The sequence below is a fragment of the Harpia harpyja genome, chromosome 16, assembly GCF_026419915.1.
Source record: "Harpia harpyja isolate bHarHar1 chromosome 16, bHarHar1 primary haplotype, whole genome shotgun sequence".
NCBI classification, from domain to species: Eukaryota; Metazoa; Chordata; class Aves; order Accipitriformes; family Accipitridae; genus Harpia; species Harpia harpyja.
This window is the reverse complement of record NC_068955.1, coordinates 21590066-21614199: the sequence shown is the minus strand read 5'-3', so window position 1 is coordinate 21614199 and position 24134 is coordinate 21590066. Positions and strand designations below refer to the sequence as shown.

General features: G+C 38.5%; 2 protein-coding genes across 4 annotated transcripts in view; one reads left to right on the top strand and one right to left on the bottom strand.

Moving 5' to 3' along the window:
• The first annotated feature begins 2520 nt into the window (after positions 1-2520).
• Positions 2521-15474, top strand: RNF141 (ring finger protein 141). 2 transcript variants are annotated; one of them, XM_052810426.1, is made up of 6 exons: positions 2521-2630; positions 4623-4822; positions 6323-6431; positions 7419-7600; positions 10816-10923; positions 12636-15474. In XM_052810426.1, exons 2-6 carry the CDS (start codon positions 4638-4640, stop codon positions 12784-12786), a joined length of 735 nt encoding a protein of 244 aa, XP_052666386.1. In that variant the 5' UTR covers positions 2521-2630; positions 4623-4637; the 3' UTR covers positions 12787-15474. The 2 variants fall into 2 exon arrangements, with proteins under 2 accessions (XP_052666386.1, XP_052666385.1); XM_052810425.1 differs by having other exon boundaries at positions 4620-4822.
• Positions 15475-18288: 2814 nt separating this feature from the next.
• AMPD3 (adenosine monophosphate deaminase 3) overlaps positions 18289-24134 on the bottom strand; it is a 45768-nt gene continuing 39922 nt past the window's right edge. Inside the window, exons 14-15 of one of the 2 annotated variants that reach the window (XM_052810422.1) lie at positions 23027-23137; positions 18289-22090 (exon numbers count right to left, since the gene is read on the bottom strand). In XM_052810422.1, the coding sequence (XP_052666382.1) occupies positions 21914-22090; positions 23027-23137 (288 nt within the window). In that variant the 3' untranslated portion in view covers positions 18289-21913. Of the gene's footprint in view, positions 22091-23026; positions 23138-23172; positions 24036-24134 lie in introns of those variants that run through there. The other variant, XM_052810423.1, reaches the window with a different exon arrangement.

Here is a 24134-nt window from a genome sequence, read left to right as displayed (position 1 = left end):
TCTACAGTGTAGGATACTGGGTTATGAACTTTTGTATTTTCAATTCACAGAAATTTAAAAATTGCCCAGTGGTTATATATTCCACTCGATAGTGAGTTATAGTGTATTGCTAATAGCATACTTAGCAATTCCCTTTGTTGTTTTTTTGTTTTCTCTCTTTTTTTCTTTTTCCTTTTTTTTTTTTTTTGATAGCTCAGAAATATTTCATGCTTCCAAGAGTCTGGACTGTGTTGATATGCAGTCCACCACTGCCATTAAAGCTATACTACTGTACTACTGCAGAAAGACTGTGATTCAGTACAGCTCTAAAAACTACTAATTTCAGATGTCCATCAACAGAATTTCAGCAGAAAAATGTGCAACAGAGGGAATGCTAGATACAGCCTTCCCACTCAGATAAGTAATTCCTCTCATTGCAAAATACTGCAGTAATGACATGTATCTCTCCTGGCAACCCGAATGAAAGCACTCTATGCCATATAAGCAGTGAGAGTACACAGCAGAAATAAGGCCATCAGGAAAGGCCACAGCCAACACTTGTCATGATGGTGTCAGAAGAGCAAATGGGCTTAAGGACACAGGCAATGTTAGTGGATTCCAGGTAATTTTAGACTTTTTTGTGACACTTTACAATTTCACTTCCACCTCTCTTTTCCATGTTTTAGAGATTAGCAATTACCCGTTTTTCTATTCTTTTTCCCCACCACCAAGAGATAATTATCACTTCTCTTACTTTCCTACTGATATTACCTCTATTTCACAGGTATTAACTTTCTTTTCTCTCAGATTGTCTCATTCACACCTAAAGAAATTCAGAAAATTGTTCTCTAGTTCTACTCCAGCTGGAAGTTTATTGCTTCTGTTTTAGATCTAAATAAGGGGTTTTTTTCCCCTGAAGTGTTTACTTTCTAAAAAATCTATACCAGCCGATATAATAAGATATTGCCGTAACCTATAAATGTCTTATCATGTACCTTAAAAGCTCAGATAGCTTTCATCCTGACCTTCACACTGACACCTGGCCAATGGACGTAGTGTGATCTGCCCCTCCTTTCCATTACACAATTTATGCCAACACTACCAAGGCTAAAAGGAACCTGTTACACTGTTCTGTATGTAATAAAAGCTAGCTATAAGTACTAATCAACAAGTACTGTATTTGATATTGTCTGTATATAATGAGTACTGCTCAGTCACATTCAAACTAGAAAGTATAAAACATACTTGCTCATTGTTTAATAGAATTGCAAGGGATGTACCACTACAAAGCAAACAGGAAACATTTAAGTTCTAGACAGAAAGTGTCAAAAACCCAAACCCTTAACTGGTAGTAGCAGAAACTTAAGAGAAATCCTTCATTACGTTTCTGACTTTTCTCAAGTGTTGTGCTTTTTTTTTACACGGCATTCTCAACAGCGATGAAGTTCCTTGATGTCTCAGAAATGGCATTATGCTCAAGTGTCTTGGACAAATAATTCATTCCACCTAGCAGATGAGTTTGTATTAGTCATTTGACAGTAACACTACCCAGATTCCCACACTGAGGCTACAGATGTTTGCTGACCTTAGGCGAAAGGGGTGGCTGGCCTGCAGGAAACAGCGACGTTCCCTGTCCAACCCCATCCCTGTCTGGAATACAGGGATGCCTTTATGGTGGGAAGTACACGTGTCTATGTGTGAACAGAAGCGGGCAGGAAGGGGAAGTACTACTCCTTTTCTCCTCTTTAAATAAAAAAAAACCAACCCAAACCACTCTAGAATTAAACCTTGAAGCATCAGGATGTGGATGACCTAGAGGATGTTCTACAATTTCAGTTCCTAAATGGCTTGTTATAATTTACAGGGGTTTTTTGTAAAAAGGTCAGCGAGCATTGACCTTTGCCACACACATCCAACTCCCACATCCTCCACGCAGACCGGGGTGCTCTCTTCCCGCCCCCCCGGGCTGTTATGGCAGGGTGGGGCGGTGTTTTGCACCAGCAGTTGCTGGCCTGTGATGATCTCACCAAGGCCGGCACTCGGACTCCGTTAAGCACCATTTAAATCGCTACTGATTAGAGCTAACGGAAAAGAGAGAATAGTACAGGTAGCCGTACGTCCCTTCAGACGCCGGGAGCCCTGAGCTGTGCAGCGCTGAGTGGGCACCTGCTGGGGGTGCAGCAAGGCCCGTCTGCGGAAAAGTTACCCCGCTGTGGTCGTTCAAGCTGTTACAGGACTCTTCTTAACGAAAACAGCTCGGTACACCGAGCTTTCTGCGGCAGAACAGAAAGGATGTTCAGGCGGGGCCCGCTTCGCCCGGCTGTAAGGCGAACGCCGGCTCCCCCGTGCGCAACGGTCTTCCAGCCCGGACCGCTACCGGGCGGGCGGCGGGGCAGGCTGGCAGCGGCCCCGCCGGCGCCGCCTCTCCACGCCCGCCGCTGCCGCCGGGGGCCCCGCGCCCCGCGCCCCGCCTCCGCGCCGGCGTCCGCCGTGTCCCGGCAACGGCGCGAGCCGCGCGCTGGCGTCACCCAGCCGCGCCGGGAGCCGCCGCCCCTGCGCCTGCGCCCGGAGCCGACAGCCGAGGCGCGCGGGGGGGCGGCCTCGCTCCGGTCCCCGTGGGGCGGCGGCGGGCAGGATGCCGGGGCGCTGGGGTGAGGTTGCTGGCGGGGTCCTCCGTCCGCGGCCCCTCGGGGCCTGACGCGCTGCCCCGCAGTCACGGCGCCCTGGAGGGGGGGGGTGGAGCGCAAGGCCCGGCCTCGGGCCCGGGCCGGGGGGGCGCCGCTGGGTGCGGGCGCCCCGAGCAGAGCCCGGCCGCCCCCCCTGAGCCGGGCCTAGGCTGCCGCGCCCGTCGGGGCGGGAGGGGTCGAGCGGCGGTTACCCGCGGGGGCGGGGGGAGCGGACCGCGCCCAGCCCCGCCCCGCCCCGGCCCCCCGCGCTGGGCTGTGCGGGCGTGACGCAGGCGGGCTTGTGCGCGAGGCCTGTCTCGAGCCCGGCCGTTGAGTGCGGTTAAACGGTCGAGGAAAGCCGCTGCTGTGCCCTGGCCGTGAGGGGCTGGCGGTTTCGGAGAGGCGGGAAAGGGAGAAGGGTCGCGGTACACCTGATTTACCTGTGTAGAGTTCTGTGCTTTTCTGGTCTTGGAGAGTATACGAGAGGAGCCACTTCCGCAAACGTCTCGGGGGGGTGGTGGTCCAAATTCTCTGTGGTACAACCTTATGTTGTTAGTTAAGTAGGCTCACACGCGGCACTTTGCTTCCTCAGGAAGAGTGTATTGCGGCTAGAGGGAACACACAAAAACTGGAAGCTAGGGGATAGGCTGTACTCGAGGGGCGAAAGGTTAGGCTGCTGAGAGGTTGGGCTTCGAGTGTATCTTCTGGGTGAGTGCTCACCAAAGGTGAGGTCTGGATAGCGGAAGAGGAGATGATTGGAGGGTAATTTGGAAGGAGAAAAGTGGGACTTGAGTGGGAAGACATCTGTCTGAGAATAGAAATTGGTCAAAATTCAAACATCAAATTAGAAGTTTATTCTCGTGTGAAATACTGGAATAGTTCATAGAATGCTCTGGTATGTGCCATGTTTTTCTTACGCCGTGGCAAGATCTTGACAGCTGTAGACCATGTTCCTGGGCAGTTTTATGCCCAAATGCAGCGATACATAATGCAGGATGAAGTTCTGTTTTTTCTGTGATGTCTCTCATAAGGTGTTTGTAATGTACCTAGTATCAGATTATTCCACATTTAAGTTAAGGTTGATATTCTGCAATTAGTTTGCCATTGCAGACCTCTATCTGTAGAAGTCTTGAAAGGGTGTGAAACTACTGGCTTGCGTTAGAAGTGACAAACTGTACAGACAGAATTAATTTGCATGCCTCTGCTATTTCAAGACAAAGAGCAAAGAGGAATTTTGGGGGGATGTCAGATGTGAGGGATCAAGGGGAGGAAATGGATAAAGACTCAGAATCAGAAGGCACAGGGTAGATCCTTATGCAGACTTGGGGGAAAAGAGGAGTGTAAAGGAAAGGTGAAATAAGTTGAAGTTGGGAGAGGTTTGAGCAAGTCAGTTCAGTAATACATCCTAAAGTTGAGTGTTTTGTGCAGATAGGGAGATTTCTAAATGGGTTTATATTGACGTGGATTCCTTGGCCTACCAGTTTAAGAATGCTGTGAGAGTTCTTTTGATCTGCCAGTGTCAGTCTGATGGATGAAAGCTAATTCCTAATGTAATGTCTGTGCAGAGACATACATTGATATGCTTATTTGTAGACATTCTGACTTTCACATGCACAAATATTTAGGAAAAACAAAGTTTGTAATAAATTACCATTGTCGTCTTAAGATTTTCTTTTCCGTTCCATTGGATATATTTATATGTGTGTGTTGGAGCTGCTGAAAAATCTGCGTGAAAAATTATCTCTATTTAATACAAGTATTGCTGTAAGCAAAATAATGCATCTTTCATAAGCTGTTAATGCCACATTCCAGTCTCTTTTAAGTGTTCTGCTTTGTTTCTGATTTGACTGCTCAAGTTGTGTTACTGTAGAATAATTAGACTGGTTAGTGGGTAGCTAAACTCTTACACTAAAAGAAAATGATGGAGTAGCCATTCATAAAACACACAAATGTAACTCTCTAAAATATTTTTAGCAGAGACTCTACAAGTGAATGAGAACTTCTTTCTACGGAACTGAGGTGAAGAACTTCACCATGGGTCAACAAATTTCAAACCATACACAAACTGTAATTAACAAGTTGCCAGAAAAAGTAGCAAAGCATGCCTCTCTGGTTCAAGAAAGTGGTTTCCTAACATATGAAGAGTTTCTGGGAAGAGTAGCTGAACTTAATGATGTGTAAGCCTTACTTTGTTTCCTTCTTTTTTTAATGTTTTACAGAGACCTTGTATGCAATATATTCTCCTGTGCTGGCTAAGCCAGAACTGGCCATCTGGTTTTGAAATGTTTCCTTCAGTTCTTAAATTTGTATAGTGGTTGTAATTACACTTCAAAACCAAAGCCATTTCTCCTCCTTAAATTCTCTTTTCTTCAATACTCTTCTTCCAGCAAGTGTTGTTTCTTTCTTAGAAGTTTGCAAGACGTAGTTGTATAGCAGTATCTTTTTGTTAGGGTTACCTGTCTCCCTTACTCTGCCCCCCTCTGCCAGCCACCTAAGGATGCAGTGCTGCTTCCTCTCTGCCCATCACTTTTGGTAGGAAGAAGCAATACGAGCCCTATAAAGACAGTATAAGTACACGAGGAAGGTAGTACCTGAGACAGAACCGTTTGTGACCATCTCTTCCACCTCTGTGGACATGCAATGCAGTTCCTCATTAAAGATGAGACATGCTTCACTATCTGAAACCAGTGGCCAAGATAATCCCAAACAAAAGGCTGCATAAGTAAGATTTTTTCATAGCCTGCCTTTTGTTTGACTGATAGATTGACGGTAAAAAGAAATGAACAGAAAAGCAGAGTTGTCATTTTTACCCAATATTTATAGCATAAAATGATAGGAAATGGAAATGTACATGCTGAAAAGGGGCTTTGTAGTGTGTGGCATTTGGAAGCGTTTGATGTTTAACTATAATGTGAATTTGTATTCAGTTTAGAAATTGTCTTGTAGAGTGTCATACTTTTATGAATGACCTTCAAGAACAGATAGCTGTCTTTTGGGTAGACACAGAAATAGATTTTGAAGAACATTTCTTTGTTTTGCCTGAGAATCTAAGAATATCTCAGTATAATTAACTCCAAAATATCATTGTTGTTTAAATATTTTTAATTTCTTTATAGTGTTTACTTCAGCCTGAATGTAACATATCTTGTTCTGATTCTTATGGAATAGACCTTTGTGTCTTGTTCCATTTAAAAAAAAAAAAAAAATCCCAGGATCACATGAAGCTTTCACCTGACTGCTTCATTATTAATATATACTAACAAAAATACATCTCATCTGCATGTGTTGGTACTTGCATGCTTTTTTTACATACATGGTAAGGAAATAACCTTTCTAGATTGGACCACAAGATTGTATGATTACTGTAATAAACAGTGAAAGTATATATAAAGTAAAATGTCTATAAAGGACGCTTGCTGATGCTGGATCAAAAGACATGCACATCATTTTCTGAAATTTACTGTGCAATTTAAAGTGCAAAAGGACTGTGTATTTTATATTTAATGACATGCTAAGAAGGTCATTACTCTTTCTTTTCATGTCTCTGGGCAGGATTGATAAAATCTCTTTAAGGATAAAGAGCACATAGGTGAACAGTAAATACTGCCACAGTGGCTGAGGTTGCTGATCTTTCCATGTCTAGCACGTGATGTAAAACTGATGTTTCTTTATTTCAGTACTGAAAAATTGGCTTCTGGACAAGACAAACATCTGTTATTTGAGGTGCAGCCTGGTTCTGATTCTTCTGCTTTCTGGAAGGTGGTCGTTCGGATAATATGTACTAAAGTAAGATTGTTGAAAATTTTAATTTGGTGGGGATTTTGTGTACGGATATTTGAGGACTGTCACTTTGGTAAAATCTAACACCTGCTACATATATTTTGAGTATATATTTTGATACAGATGATGTATTCAAGGATACTTTTTGACATAAATTAAGTCTAAATTCTAAGTTTCTGCAAAAAGCAGGTTAACAAAAACATTTTCATAACTAAGTTTAAAGGAATGATATCTTCCGATGGAGTGCTTACAGCCCATTAGTTATGAATTCAGGTAATTTGTGAAGCCAAGTCATGGTAATCAAATAGTACAGCAAACTGGGACCTCTATAGTTTGGTAGTAGTAGAGGTTAGTCAGCAATTCCAAGCATTATTAGTTGAGCTAGTGTAACTGAATATATTCTGATTCCTTAGAAAACCAATCTGTAAGTTAAATGTTTAACTTGGTAAGTTTTGTCATGGTCTTCAAACTAATTTGCTCTAATGAGATTTTTCCCCTCTGTAGCCTATCAAGTAACATCCTTAAGTGCTCCTGAATCCACTGAGCAATCGTAACATGCAGTTTCAACCAAGCCAGCTCTCAAACTTTGTTGGAAACTAACAGCTTGTAATTTTCTGTTTGCTTTTAGTTTTCATTAAGGCAGCCATCATTGTAGGCTATTTTAAGTTCAAATATGAAATGACTGATTATTCTGTTCTTTGTTCTAAGTTTAGCCCAGTTTTTAGGCGTTAGGTCCCTACTCACAACTTAATCCATTTAAGTAGTGATGGTAACTGTCTTGCCCTAAAAATGTAATCCTAACTGTGGCATTCCTCATGATGAAACAGCTGTTTGCAGGTCTTAACTCTTACTGAATCAGACTGCAATTTGCTAACAGTGATGGACGCTTGGGAATGTGGCTACTGCCATGAGAATTGCAGTGCATGAAAAGAATTTTGAGCAATGTCAAGTAAAAATCTGATATGTAATTGTAAATAATTCTTATATCTTAAGATAAATAAAGCAAGTGGCATCGTGGAAGCTTCCAGAATCTTGAACTTGTATCAGTTCATTCAACTTTATAAAGATATCACCAGTCAAGCAGCAGGAGTTCTTGCACAGAGTGGTACTTCTGAAGAAGCTGCTGAGAGTTTGATGTCTGTGTCATCTTGTCAGGCCAGCTTGTGGATGGGAAGGTATTTTGATATACTCTAGCTTCTGACCACAGTTACAACATAAATATTTTGGACGTTGTGTGTAGAACCTGAACTACAAACACCTGGTGATCAAAACTGCATGCTCTTGGCAGATGCAGACTTTGTATCATCACAAACATGAATAGCACACCTTCTCTTGTACCAAGGGAGCTGTAGTGTACTTGGGTGAAATTCTGTTGGTGCTGCCATACCTTAGCTTCAGAACAATTGTTTTGACGACCAGTTCTAATACAAACAAGGTATATATTGAATCTCCTGAATAAGGAAACAGGAGGAAATGGAATCAGCTGCAGCTACAAATCTAGGGGGTTTGACAGTGTTTGTTTAAACAGATTTTGTTATTGTTCTACTTAAACTTTCTCTTCCTCTTTTACATTTTGGCATGTGAAAGTTCCCATCTGTTGCCACTAGAAACTCATCAATTATAGTAATAATTTAACTTGTAAGACTGGAAAAACGTGAACTGTCTCACACATGTTGACATCCTGCTTTGTTAACTAGAGGAAAAGCAAAAGACTGAGGTCAACACCTGCAATAACTTCAGTTCAAACTGAATGTAACAGAAAGAAACTTGTCACCCTTTCCCTATGTGGAAATGTTGCTACCAGTAATTCCTTACTTTTAACTTTCTGAATTAGTTCAGAGTTCTAACTCAATTCTAAGTGAGGTATAGAGAGGTTTTACAAGAAAAAGTAGTAAATGGTATAGTTCTCTAGATCAACCAGTGAAGAGCTGGTAGCCAGGTATTTTAACAAAACAAGTTGCTGAGCTAGTTAACTGTCTTTAGAATGTCATACTCCAGCTGTTAGAATGAGAAAGGGGTCAACTATGTTGTCATTCTACAGATAGAGCCCACTGGTTTTTCTAAGTCTTTGGATTGCAGAATGTTTTCATTAAATTTCCCGTTTCTCTTCTTTTGGAACAAATAATCTTAAATTATTAGCTGTTCTGAGTTATTAAAGTGCTAGAATTAGGTAGCAAATTGTGGACGTGTTTGGGAAAGCATCTTTTCCTACTCTTTCTCAAAGATATATGGTTATACTAGAACACATATGTATCTGGAAATGGCCTTTTACTTCAAACAAATAAACCAAACAAAAAAAACCCGGATGCTTATGCAAAACATGTAAGATATAAGGTTTCCTAGGTGATTTTCTTTTTCAGTTTTCAGACTTTGAGATGGGGGAGGTGAGTATCCTTCATATTTGTGAACTTCATCGCTTGAGGTAGTATTAGTGACAAATAACAACTGCAAAGAAGGATTATACTTTTCTAATATGCTGGAATTTAGTAAGCTTATATCTTATCCAAGTTTTTCAAGTCATTAAGGAAAATAGAGGCTGAAGCACCTTCAAGTATTTTACACCGAGGAAATCTTCTGTTTGTTTTTCCATTATGTCCTCCCATTTGCTTAAATTCTTCTCACCTTTAGACATTTTTCAGCTCTGCAAGAGCTAGCCATCACTGTCCAAAAATAGCAAATACTATCTGTTTCATTCTTCTTCTTATCTTAACTTCTTCCACTGGAATAATACTCCATTTCTCTAGAACATCCACTTCCTATTTGAAGCATTCCAAAATATCCCTAAGTGTTTTATTCTTTCTGATAATGAAGAGACAAGCATTTCCTCAGTTTGTCACGCTTGTATTTTACCATTCTTCAGAAACTTAAAATGGCTAAATCTTAGGTTCCAGAAACTTTATAAATAGGGCATCTGTTTTAAGTATAATTGCTTGTATATACAGCAGCAAATCTCAAAAATTGAAGTGTTATCAAAGGTTAGTACTCAGGAGTTGCATGGGGGAGGGAAGTGAAAGGGAGCAAGTCCAAAGAACATAGTGAGCTAATCAAAAGATAGGTTTTTTTGAAAGTGTTATCCTTGCTGTATGCGAATCACCATCTGTAATTCTACCAAAAAAATCTCCTAGCATTCTAAAGTAATTTCTCAAAAAGCAAATTGAAAAGGAAACCCCAAGGACCTACTGAAGAATAAAACAAAAGCATGTTAATTGCTGTCCATTAGCTGGCTAATCTGTACAGGTAAAAACTGTATTTGACAGGCTCCCAAGATACCTAAGCAAAAGCGGTCTGGTCAATAGTTATTAACATGGACTGTCTCTCCTGAAATGCCATTCTTTCTAGAATGCTGCCTCTGTGCCCCAAGTCACAAAAGGGATTCCCAAATCAGGGTTTTTGGAAAACCTAAAAATTTCAGAACACTTAGTTGGCTGTCTTAGAAGTGAGCCATGACTATAAAATTAGGGAACTTTGCACGTCTAGTTAGGTCCATGAAAGCTGAGGATTCTCTGCACCTTTTAATGTTTGAGAAGTCTTGGTAATGCAAATATTTGCGATACTACTGTTAAGAACTTTAGATACAGATATCTATTATTTGGTGGTGGTTGGGAATGAAGACAGATAAAATGAAAATGTCTGTCCCAGGGAGTGATCTAATTTTTAAACTTCTGCCCCACCCACCCCTCCCTCCTGCCCCGCCAACACCTAGAAGCTTAACTGGAAAAGCTCTGGTAAAAGTCAACTTGAGAGAGAGTCCTAATTTCAGGGAACAGTCATGAGGAGGGTGTTGCAAGCTCAAACCAGCCTTTTCAATCTAATGAGCAGTTTAGGTCTTGGCATTTTGGTGGCATGTGAAATTAGCGAACGTGCACTCTAGTAGCGATCCTCTGGACATGCATGTTTTTTTCTAGGATATAAGCCAGTACACAGAAATGTGACAGAGTTCATTATGAAATAGTGCAGCCTGACACTCTGTGAAAGGAAGGCAGATTCTTCTCCTGCCTTTAATGTAAACAGTATTTCTGTTCTTTTGCCCATTCATGTGATATGTAACAGTTACAACTTCTCACACTTCCTTGTTGATATGAAAAAGGATTTGCATAACCCTTTGCAACACGGAAAGCACCACATGACACAAAAAATAAATGCATATTCTAACTTAGTTTAGTTCATTTACTGCTGTTGGTTGGTAGCTTGAGGCTATGTCTGCTGACATAGACTGGGATGATGTAACTAGTTCGTTCACAAAATTACATGTTCCTTGCAGATAAGCACAGGTGTTCCTTTCTGTCCATCACTAATTATTATGAAGAATGTAGTAACTAGTGTAGTTACTAGGGCATAAATATAAAACTTGTTAGTTATCTGGGACAAAATACTGTCTTCTCTTCTGCAGGGTTAAACAGTTGACAGATGAAGAGGAATGTTGCATCTGCATGGATGGGCGTGCCGATTTAATCTTGCCGTGTGCTCACAGTTTCTGTCAGAAATGCATTGATAAATGGTAATACATATTAAAGGATATTTCTTATTTTATAGTATGTACTGGTTATCTGACATGTTTCAGTTTGGTCTGACAGATTACTTAGTACCCATATAATTTAATGTCTGAAGATATTTGCAAGCTAATGTACATATGATACGTAATAAGTTTGAGTAAAATCAGACTACAGTAGAAAGAAAAAAGGATTTCAGAATTTGTAAACATGAAGAATTTCATTTTGGAAAAAGATGTGAAAGTACTTTTCAGCATTTGTTTTGTAATTTCTTATCTCTATTCTTGTAAAATTAAATCGTTGTATTCTTGCTCAAAAACTAGAGAAGACAGGGCATATGCTGATGCTGGCATGTTATGCTTCACAAAATCTTATTAAAGCGTCTTTTTATGGAAAAAATCAATAGTTTGTAGGACTATGCAAATATGAAGGCAAGTTGGACAGTCTTACCACTTATTTGGAAAATAACTATATCAGAGGAATTTTTTTCCATATATTATGCTTTCACTTGAAACAAATAGCATACAATTTACTAATTTAAATATATCAGACTTCTCCAGGAAGAGGTTTCTTCTCAATAGCAATGCCTTCGAATTTATGTATAACATGTATCTTACAATGTATGTTCAGTTTCACAGTAAACTGAACAGCTTTTCAGCTTCTGCATCTGTCTGCTACACCAGTTGTTGGGAAGAGAGAGAAAAATTACTTTGTGGAGGAGCATGGCTCTTCTCTGACCATGCAGAAGACCTACAAGGATTAGGCAGGTGTTCTGGAAGTCTAGCATTAGGTGATACAGATATTCTCAGTTAAAGGCTTTTTTTGACTAGTTAATGTAAATGATTTTACATTTAAGTCACATAATTTGTGCACAAGAATTTTTGTGGCTTTTTCAAAGGCTTATCAAGGAAGTTACTCTTGTAATACCATGCTCCCACAAGGAAAAAATGTAAAAATCACTGGATCTCAGAGTATAACTAGTTATCTCTTTCTGTGAAAATATTTTAACATCTATCAGCAATACAGGGCTTACTTTAGGGACTGTGGTGGAGAGTGGATTATATTCTACGTTGGCTAATGAATCAGCTGAACTCTTAGCTAAGTTCCAGTTATACCATTCTTTTTTTTGCTATTCAATTTTTAAGATTAATCTTTTCTTAACCTAGGCAGATAACAGAGGCTCCCAGCTCAGAAGCATAATTGTTTGGGACCTCTGAGTTAGTCAGTGAAGGGGCATGGGACCCTGAGGGACCAATCCTAAACTTCAGTGCGCTGAACGATCCAGGAAAAGGGTTCCTTTTTCTCTTTATATAGGAGGCTTATGGGGACTGGTTTCTGAAGTACCTCAGCTGAATATATAAAGATAGGAAGAATTAATTTAGACTCTGAATTTCTATTTAAACTTTCTGGACAGGTAGCTAGATGCATTCTGTTTAACCTGGGCAAACTTGATTATGGGGAGCATGACTCCAAATTTGTCACTCAAAGAATGGGGCTACATTCAGAATTGTTGGCCAATCTTCCTCACAAGAAAAGGTTTTTAAAGAAACAAAGAAATATATAGGTGGTCTAATCCAGTTAACCTGATAATTTTCTTGAAGTTCTCACTGGGTTGTTTTGGGTTCGTTCATTTGTTTGTTTGTTTTGGGGCTCTTTGGGCTTTTATTGGCCGGGAAGAGACCATCAATGAAAAATACTCGTTTCTCTGGCTTCCTAACAGGAGTGATCGTCACAGAAGCTGTCCTGTCTGCCGTCGGCAAGTGACTGGGGCAAGTGATTCTTGGGTGGTCTCAGATGCACCTACAGAAGATGATATTGCTACTTATATACTTAACATGGTAGATGAGGCGGGCCAGCCTCACAGACCCTGACAGTGGCCAACAAGCTGATAATAGCAGAAGCACTTGAAGCTTTCGTTTTCATGAACATCTGTTTTTACCTCTTGTTGCCGTTCTTCCACAGTCTGTCTTTTACTTCTCTTCTTGGCTGCTGTGAATCTACACTGCTCTTTTCAAACACAAGAGTATATGAGCCAGTGTATGTGTGTGCAGTCTTAATTATTAATCTGTACTTTCAGTAAACTCTTTGATCATTAACAAAGTTTATTTTAACAAGAACTTGTGATATTAATTAACAGTTCAACTACTAGATGAAGCAATTTATAACAGCACAACTACAACTGCTAACTGCTGTTTGAACATCACAGCATACTGCTACAGAAGATGAACCACGTCAGATGGCTTGACCTCATAGTTCTTATCCTTAAAAGCAGTCCCTTTTAGTTTCATGACTAATGAATCATGTGAATAAAGATAAGTTAGCACTAGTGATTATTGATTTGAAATTTTACTGCTGAAACTTGAAGATGTCCCACTGCCTGTTCTTCAGTAGCCAGTTATTGCTGCTTTTAGTGTTTACAGACACTGATTTCAATCTGGTTTATTAGGAGGTTTAGTATTAATTATTTTAAATCTGTTTTGGAGAGTGTAGGCAGCTCTGTAAATGTACTTGTGCGCTTCCCTTTATTCTTCTAACAAGATTATCTCTTAGAATATTTTTTTAAATATGATATTTAGCATAGTCTTAGTAGCTTGGAAACATTAAAGTTTCATACACAATCCTAAAAAAAGTAAATCAGTTTCTTTATAGTTTTTTGATCAAGAACAGCCAAAATTATTTTTAAACATGAGGCATATCTGAAGAGAATGACTTTATTTGAATTAGCAGTTAAGGTGTAGATTAGTCCGAAGCTGTGGTTTTATCTGCTTCTTTTGAGTTTTTGAAGTGATGAAATCAGAGTTATAAGATATATTAAGAGTTATAAGGTGATAATCTAAGTAAGGGTGCTGTGCTTTTTAAGTGCAATATGCTTTTATGTAGCAGAGGGAAACTTCCACTTTATTAATAATGTTGCTTGCAGTGAGATGTGCATGTGACTACTTGGGAGAAGGGATATCATAACTGTAGTGCAACAGTGTATTTCTGTGTCTAGCACAAGAGCTGAGTTTAGACAGTCTAAAATAAATCGTTAAGTATCAGGAAACCCATCTTAAGCCTCTTTTGCATAGTGTTATGGAAATCAACTGCTATTGTAGAGAATTAATGATTATTTTTTTTAATATATATTAACAAATACTACTCTTAACTTGAGGCTATTGAGTGAGAAATGCTCGAGTGTAGCATTTGAGGGAATATCAGCATAAATCTCACTTACTGTAAGACTCTATTTTTAATTACCATACTTGTTAAAATTCAATGATGCCATAAGGCTAAGGCCTTTTATCACAGACAGGTTCTGAACTAAAAGGCCTGTGGACACATAGATACGCACATTTGTTTATTTTTCTTAATTGGCTATAAAATAATTTAATTACATTGGGGACTAGATATTGGGAATTCCTTTATTATACTTCAATTTGTTAAGGAATGTGCATAGCATATGGCACCCATTTGAGCCTGGCTTATGGCACAGTTGTCAAATTTATCATAGACATTAAGACAGATAAGCAACATACTCTTCTTGTGTGTATCCTCTGAAAGCCAGTATGGCTTAGTGTGTGAATCTGTATTTAACTATTGAAAAATCCCCTTATGAATGTATATAGCTTAGAACGAATTTTTTCCCTTTGTTAATAATCCTTTGATATCAATGAGATATTCTTCAGAAAATGTATGGCCTCTTTGGTTGCATAAACGCAGTTATTATTTGGGCTAAAAATTGTTAATGGTCAGGGATTTTCCACTAAAATATTTGCAAATATTCCTAATCACACACCAGTTTGGTTTTTTGGTTTTTTTTTTTTTGCTTTTTGAGCTTGCATTAGTCCATGTTCAGAACTTTCAAATAACCTTTGAATTTTTTAAACTTTTTATATCACTGGAACAGAAAGAGCATCTAAATTAAAGCTTCAAGCTAACTTTATTTTTCAAGTATTTAAAGAATTATACTTCTGAACTGACATTTTATAAGTTGACTTTCTGCTGAGAACTTACATGAACTTAAAATGTAATTTTGTAATGATGCAAACAGATTAACTGCAGCATAATGACACTTGCAATTACAATATAAACTAATGCAAAAATTATTTAAATAGTGAAAAAGTAAACTTTGTATTCTGTACAGCTTTTTTTAATTAAGTTGCTGTAATTCACACTGCTGTGATGTAGGTACTGTAATGTGTGCCTTGTAAAATATATGTACTGTATGTTATATGGGATAATAGGTAAATTGACACTGAAAAACTAGTAATTTCATACTGGTTGGTATTACCTAGTCCGAAGTGCTACATTTAGCAAACAATTTTGGAAAAGGAATCACATCATTGGTAAGGACATGGCAATGGGTTCTAGAAGCTAGACGTTGAAAATGTGAATTACTACGAATAGCCGTTGGTGAGGGGCATTAGAACAAACTAAACTTTCTTGTGTTAAGTGAAGATTTCTTACAGGTTTAATGTGAAATTGTAATTTAAACATTATAGCGTGTATTAATAGCTAAGGACATTCCAGTATATTAAACTTTGTGTATGAATTGTGCAATAAAGTTACTTTGGAAGAAATGTCAAAGTTCTTTTAAGCTTAAGGAATCTCTTAGCTTTAATGCCAGAAAAGTCTGAAAACTGAATTTTAATCGAAATAAAATTCCATTGTACAGGTGGTGTGGTTAAAACTACACCATTATGAGTCAGATGATGTCTCTTACAAGTTTAAGTGTGATATTAACAAAGTAGCTTAAAAGCAGCTCTGCAAAAAGACTCAGATTCTTCTATTTTTCTTTTGTCAAAACTAATAAATTAGAACATTCTGCAATGATGAGAAAAATTAAACAACTCTACTGCTTAAAAGGACAGTATTGACAAGCAGGTTTCTTTGGGGAAAGGATTTTTTTTTTTCCCCCGTTATTTACTTTTTCCCCAAGTTATTCCATTGTGTTTCTGGTAGTATTTTAAAGCTTAGGAATGCTAAGGTTGGGAGTATTCTTTCTTCTCAGATTTTTCCTGGTTTTTAATAAGAATTGAAGTATATAATTAATGTAACTGTTTCCACTGTCTAGTTACTTGGTTTATCTGTTTAGATCTTTCAAAGCCAAGTGAGAAATGGGAGAAGAATTCATTAACGGATCAGGAAATTAAAACTGGAAAACTTACCAGTTGACAGATGCACCAGGAGGTAGGTGTACTTGAGGAATTAACAAATGTTTATATTTACTATGTTTCAAGTGTAGACACTGTATTAATGTAACATGCATGTTTCTTTTTTTAGTGGGAAATGGCATATTTAACTCATACATCTTTCCTTTAAAGAGAATTCTGTATATAATTATAAAGGTTTTCTAATCCATACTCATTCCAGTTCTAGACACAAAAGGCAACCAGTGAGATCTCAGTGCTATAGGCTTGAACTGAACTTTTAAATTCCACTCGTGTAGCTGTATGTGCCAAATAATACATTATTTTTAAAAGGAACATCTTAGCTATGGTCTTTGTGCTTTGTGTCCCACTGAACCCTGGAACAGTAGCCTCCTCAGGGAGCCTTAAAGATGCTTGATATGTGGGAGCTGTATGTTAACCTGTCCAGCCTTAATTCTTGACACTGCGTATACGTAATTCTTTAATTTTGTATCCACTAAATACACATGCTCTGTAATGGAAGTAATTGTATTGTGACTAACATTACAGTAATGAATTATTTTCTTTGTTTTTCTGTTGTTAAACCATTCTTGAAGATAACTTACCATAAGATGTCATCCTCACTTGTTTTAAGGGGGCAAATGGAATTCTGCTTTCTTATAAGTGTGTCTTAAAAATTAGTAATTACAAAACTGAATTTTTTTAATTGTCATTTCTTCAGATGTTTGGGTCTAAAGCCTAGAATTTATCATATGGCAACACACTATAAAGACTGAACCTTCTTTTCCTGTTGCTATGTGTAGCTGAAATTAACCTAAATGGGACAGTGTTGTTTTCCAGTAACTGCAGTGTAGGATCACCAGATAACGTGTTTTGCTGTGAACTAGCCATGTTCCAATGAATGTTATGTCTGTGAGGGATCTGACAACACATTCTACTTTTGTATCTCTCTGAGCTGTCAAGATGTTAATTAGCAGATGCTTACCTAACTAACTTAACTATCGAGGTTAAAATATTAAACACCAGGCATGGGTTTTGTAGGCCTGAAATTAAAAAAAAGCTACAGTTTTGTGAACTTGGATGAAACTTTGCCCAGTGTGAGTCTGGTGGAATGAAGAATACTATCCAACAGGTAATTAAATGAGCACTCTTCTTTGGTTCAAAGTGCTATTTAAAAATACAAGGTGTTTTTACAAATTAAGCTTAAATTAGTTAGAAACCTGCCCTTCTGGGATTTGATTGTATGTGGAACACGGTAGGGTTTTCATACAACAGTCTATGCTGCCATGTTAATGTGGTTCCAACCCACTTTAACAGACCTTCCAAAAAACATATTTTATATGAGACTGTACCCATTAGTCATGGTTAATGATTAATGAATTAGCTGTGTTTGGTGTCTCACTATTATATTATACTATGCTCTATGCTGCTTAACATTGGTATTTAGTGCTTTGAGAGGTATGAGGGAGAAGAACATTCTTCAGTTACAGATGAATCTGTACTTTTGTGCTTCATGAGTGCTGCTTGTGTACAGAAATAAAGGGTTTGTGTACAGAAAGAGAGGCACATTTTAATCTCATCTAAAAATCTTTATTACATTTCCTACTGAAGAAAGTAATTTGTGTTAAACTCTTTTCCTCAGAAGTCATCTTGACTGTAGCAGACCGTCAATGTTTATCTTAACTATTTATTTCAATTTGTCACTTGTTAGCTTCTTTGTTCTTTTTGTCAGATAAAACTGCTCTCTATACTGCTTAAATTGTTTCAACTGTGAGTGTCAGAACTGCTTTCCTGCTCCCAAATTTAGGTGTTTTGACTCTCAGTTTTAATATCAAGATGAGGCTCCAGGATGAGGAAGAGGTGCTGCATGCCCTACCCTGATGGCCAGTTTGGATGAGCAGGGAACCAGGGCACCAAAGAGACAATGGGGGCAGCCCTGCAATACAGTTTCACTTCAGGACTTCGTGCCAGGTCTTCTGTTGGCACAAATCAGAACAGTTGGTTTTCATTAATACTGAATTGCTTTGTCAGCTAAGCTTTTAGCTCCTTCTCCTAAATATTGCTTATTATCTTCTCTATCTCCACTGGGTTTTTTCAGTTTTCATGCTGCGGTAGTCCTTAATTTTGGTTTAGTCTTCTGTACTGCTAACAGTCTAATTGCATAGGTTTTTAGTTCTACTTAAATGCAGAGATCTTGAGCAGCTACAGTTTTATTGAGATACACACACAAAAACCCTAACCATATTCTTTTATAATTTATTTATTAGCTTAATGCTTCAACAAGAGGCAAAAGATAAACATCATTTAACCCAGGCACAGAAAGAAAAAGCAGTTTTACAGACATCTCTCCCCCTACCCACCTTTTTCAGACTTAGATTTTAACTAGGCAAATAAAACAGAAAGGTTTAGCCACAAGTAAAGAACAATGATATGAGAAGATAAGGTAGCTCTGGGGTGAGAAAAAGAATTGTATTATCCAGTGGCAGAGCAGCTGCCTTAGGTTTGCTGAAGTAACATAACACAATGGAAAAGCTTCACTAGAAATTGTTCAGATAGGTATGTTGTAAACATCAAATAACCAGAATTAACCATTTTAGGTGAAAGTAGAAAATGCTCTGAGCTAACAGATTTAAGGAAGTCTTGAATAACATTTGAACCTTAACACCAATGAAATGATGAGAAAATAGGATATTCTTCCATTCTGAAGCAACACCCCTCCCAGTCACCACCTACAGTGATGTTCTAGTCCCCTTCTGTTTGAGTAAAACATCAGCTGTGGTGTAACCAGGTTTGATCTCATCACTGGCAAGGGGGTGGGAATCAGCAACTGCTCTGTCTTGCATTTGAGTAAACGTGTACAACAGTAATTCAGATGTCAGTAACACTTCAACACTGGATTGCCCTTCATTACATACATATCCTAAGACTGCAACGTTATTTTGAACAGCCATACATCAGAACAAAAGTACAACTTTAAAAAAGAAAAGAAGCTGAAATTTAAGAACTGAACTTGAGAATCATAACTTTTGCCTTAATTAAAAGATGACCAAAAGAGATGTGGTAGTGGAAGCTTGAAAGGATGTCAGTTTGTTTCCCTGAAATATAACACTATTAGCTCAATTTATCCTTAAAAGCAGCACACAAAGAAGCACAGAAAGCAGAACTTGTGGTCATGACCACTTGTGTGTTAATTGTTGTTATTGTCAAAATCCCAATTACTGTCCATTAACTGAATAGTCAAATCCAGTTTTGTGTTTTTCTTTAATGAGCTACAGACGTATTAGAACCTGATGTGTTTGAGGTAAGGAAAGCTGAAAAGGTATTAAACAAACATACACAGATTTGGTATAATATTAAGAAAACTAAATAAGAAATCTAAGTGACAACAAAGGCAGCACTAATAGCAATCTTCAGGTGAAACAACACAAGTAAAGCAATGTTTATCAGATGAAAATACTTAGAATTTAAATTCTTAAAACCAGGTGTGTTGCTTATTTAGCCTGGACACAGATGCTTTTCTCAGGTAAATAATGTTACATTGATAACAACTTATTAGTAAGCGGTACAAATGAAAACGTCTGCATTTTATGCAGCTAAAATGCTTGAACCACTGTTTTCAGACTTCAACCTAAGAAAATTACACTCGCCAATCCTGATAATGCATTATATAAGCTGCTGAAGTTTCTAACAGTGAGGCCAATAGGCACTGTTGACCAAGAACTTTGGACAATTATATTATCATACAGTTGAGCAGCGTAGCACAATTTCACATGATTTTTAGCTGCACAAAGAATACAAAATCTGGCACTAGTTGAACACTGGAGACGTTAGGCTAGGTTACTGAAGCGCTGAAGTCAAAGTCTCCCACCACCTGTCTGCAACCATATTTTGGATGAAAAATGTCTGCAATTATTGCAGCTTCCTATGCATAACACTGGCTAACTGTAATGGTGACTGGATGGCCAGAACTCTGCTCCTGTGTCTTGGTCTCCCTCGGAGCAGCCTTACTTCCAGGCTGCTTCCTAAAGGTCTTTCTTTAGGTTTAATCTCTCTTACGCAGCTCTTACAGGGCTGCACAGCTATAGGAGGTGAGAGGGGATTCCTCCCTCCCTTCCGTTGGTGCGATTTCCCTGCAATCACCATTCAGGACAGCAGGCACATTAAAAAAGTGTCCCTGTAGGTATTGCTGTGAACTGCCACAGCCTAAGGAGAGAGCATATGTCTTCAGTGCATATATACATTTATGCCATTAAGGACTTGTTTGGTACTGGTGATGTCACCACTGCTACTTCTGGCTGCATTTACAAGGGAAAGTGAGACCTGATCAGCTCTTGAAAGGAAGGATGTAGGTGCCCAAGCCCCAGGGGAAGAGCCTGGCCTAAGAAATACAAGTTGCACAAGACAGCTGATGTAGTAAAACGTGCGGGGTTCTAGGTCCAGTGAGGCTTGATTGGCTAGTATTCATTATTTGCTTTTTATCCATTAATTCTGAATTAACGTTCTCATGCCTAACCTCCCTATGTTTTTATTATATTAGATACCCAGGTCTCTAACTGTAGGCTCAAGATCCTAGTTTAGGGACTATAGGCCTTCAAATTAAGTAGTGTAATGTTGGACTTAAAGGCATCAACATCCTCTGCTGGCCCTAGCCTGAGTCATTTTTGGTGTGAAACTACATGCAGCTTCTACAATACATAGATGCTATCATGTTACCTTTAATCCTTTCTGAATGAGTAGTACTGTGTCTTACAAAGGATGATCAAATAGAAAAAAGATTGAAAGTGATAAATATTCCAGTAGCTGTATGTTACTAGCCACTCCATCATAAATAAAAAGTTTAACATAACATGATTTGTAATGACATATTTCAAGCAGGCAAGCTTCTGTATAAATAGACAGTTTGACTTCTCATTCAACTCTGATTGACTAAAATACAAACTAACACAAATGTGTAAAAAGATGTCAGAAGTAGGACCAGAATCCAGGTCTGGAGTTTCTACCACTGATTCATAAGAACACTTCCTTTGTTCAAGTAAAAAATTTCTCTTCACATGCAACCAAAATTATCTGCATAAATTTCCAAGTAATTTGAACTGGTATATCCACATATTCCCATTACGAAGCAATAAAAAAAGTGTTCTTAACTTTCAAGGCAAAGTTTTCATGATATAATTAGACTCATTATTACAATGTACAATAGTGATGATTTTGACACCATGTTTTCTACTTACTAGATTAAAAAGCATTAATCTGCTGTTCTTCCCAGACATCCTCATGACAACAGGAAGTAATTAATTAGTCATTAAACAAGACTACCAGACTTTGTTTTTTCATGTTTTCTAGTATAACTGCTGATAAAAACTGTCAGAACACTTTCCAGAATGAAAGGGTAGCCTCAAAATTATGCACCCCATACAAAATGCTAGCAAATAAAGGGTTAACTTACAAGTGCTAAATGTCATGATTGCTACTGAGACTAGCAGGACAAAAACAGGTGCATGTATACTATCCGCATCTGCAGAATCCTAAGATGCATTATCACAGATGTGCTGTGAATATTCTGTGTTGTTTTCCAAGCTACAATACAGTGCACAGTTATGACAGTATGAAACAAATATTACATGATTCTGAGTTTGCATTTAATATTTACAGCAATCTTACAAAGCCTCATGTTTGTAGAAACTGAAATTTTTGCAATGAGAATAATGCAGTAAAAGATAACAGCAAATGCTGTTTACCTTTCATAGATACTCTATTTTTCTCTGTACTGTTCAGTTATGTCTTGGTAGCATCAAAGACAGATGATTCAAGTTAATTAGCATCTTACCCTGTTTAGGAGTGAAATGTTCTGGTTTCTTTGAGCTTGTAACTACTTTGACAGAGTAGAAATCTCTTCTGTTCTCATAGCATCAGACAGGAAACTAAGTTCATTGCACAATGTCTCATACCTGAAGGCCATCCGGATCTGGGCAACATTTGTCTTTCGAATGTCATTCCCCTCAGGCCCTTCTTTACAGTAATTCACCCCTAAGAATTTCTGTTTTTCCTGTGAACAGGATTAAATGTAAAAAGGAAGAAGTCAGTTCAACTGCTTTGATTTATTGTTTAACTGAGTATTTGTTAGTTGGATGACTCCAGCGCAAGTGAAAAGAGCAGCTTCAACCAGCTGGCCGTTGAACTTTACCTCAGAGTCTTAACCAGTTTTGGAGATTTTAAGGCCAAGGTTTATATATATAATTACTAAGCAGTGCACTCAGTCTGGCTTGCTAAAACCCTTTGTGCTAGTGTTCGGTCTTCGCTACTACATCTTTCATATGAGAAGTCAGAAAGAGGCTTAGGTTTCTTTTGTTAGTTAAATGTTGCACAAGAGGAAAATTAGTAGTTGTCACTAGAGAATATTGGAAGAAACAACAGAATATACTTGTAAAGCCCCTTCACATACCAGCTACTTGAGAGGAATGTTTGAAAGTGACATAGAAGAGAGGATGCTCTAAAATAAGTCCTAGGGAAAGCTATGGATATATAGAATTTTAAAGCCAAAAGGGAATTTAATCTAATCTGCCTATCTAAACCAGAATATTTTCTGTAGTACTCCCTTCTAAGCAAAAACATGTCTTGCTTATGATAGGCAGTTTGTTTTCACTCAAGGCAAGACATGGATGTATAAAATTACTGGCAAAGGGATATCACCCAAATAATTAAAGGTTTGGGACTGGAGGCAGAACTGAGTATAAACAGGCACCTGGTATGTCTGCATGTTTTGGGAATTCCAAAACAAAGCTAATGAGGAAAAATGTAATGTTAATACTTTTTTTTAACATAAGACTGCATAGCAGATACTTTGCGAACATTTCTGGAAAAGAGGATAGGGATGTGCACAAATAAATCACATAAGCACCTACTGTTCAGTTTTCAGACTACTGACTTTTCAGTTCCTACTTGCCCTAATATTCACAGAAGAGATTTTTTCAGCCATAATTACCTTATCTGACAATCCACTCTGTAGTACGCTGTTTCTTGCTATTTCACACAAGTCACAGGTACTTAGTTTCCACACCTGGGCTGCAATAGCATATTCTTCCATGAGAGCTTCCTGTATCACCAAAATATGCTTAATATTAAATTATATGTAAATAAAACGTAAACGGCGATATGTACTCATTACTAATTAAGGAATTTATACATGCTCTTTAGATAGCTGTGAAAAATTAGAGGTTTAAGACTTTAACATCACAATTACTAACAGAATTGTTTATTTCAAATTTCCCAAGGGCAACTGTTAAATAATTAATAGGCACTGGATATCCAGTTATCTTAGCCTAAGAAATTGCAGCCTGCAGTCCAGATACTTAGAGGCATTTATTAGGCAATTTCAAATGAGATCCCGGGGTATATAAACACCTTGGAGGATCTAGTCGTAAATCTTGAATGAATATGAACATAGACAGATAGCAGGGCAATTTCTCACTTCTGACGTTCCACACAAGGAGGTTGGGTCTGACTCTAGTGGGCTGTCACAGCTGAGGATCTTCCACACTACTTGTAACTCGGCTGGTGCTGCGTTACATCCATGCAGAAAGCCCCCACAGAAGCTGTCTTTTCTAGCAGAGACATGTCATGGGCCAGAAGCAAGCCTGGGTGAAGCACACCAGAGCTCAGCTTGTCCTCAGAACACAGAAAATTGAGCAATGTACAGGCCACTCTAAGGCACAGCATGACTCAAGTCAGCGCCAACCACACAACTGGGGCATCAAAACCAGTGACCAGGCATTTCTGTCCTGCCAGGCCACCCAAGGGCAAGAATCAGCTTCTGTTCACTGAGCAAACAGCTCATACGTCATCTTCTGAGATTCCACATAGTGTTTTTGTAATGTACTTCCCCAGATTTATTAGTAAGGAAACTGGACTTTCCTGGCACTCTAGAGGATTGTTTATGAAGGCTCAAACCTCCCTTCAGCCTCATCCTTCATTCTATACTTCAACAGCCAACACTGGAGAGGCAAGAGTACAAAAGAAACATAATTAGGAAATCAGACATTTCCCTCTGAAACCTAACAGTGAGTAGCAGACTGAGAATGAGGAAGAATAAT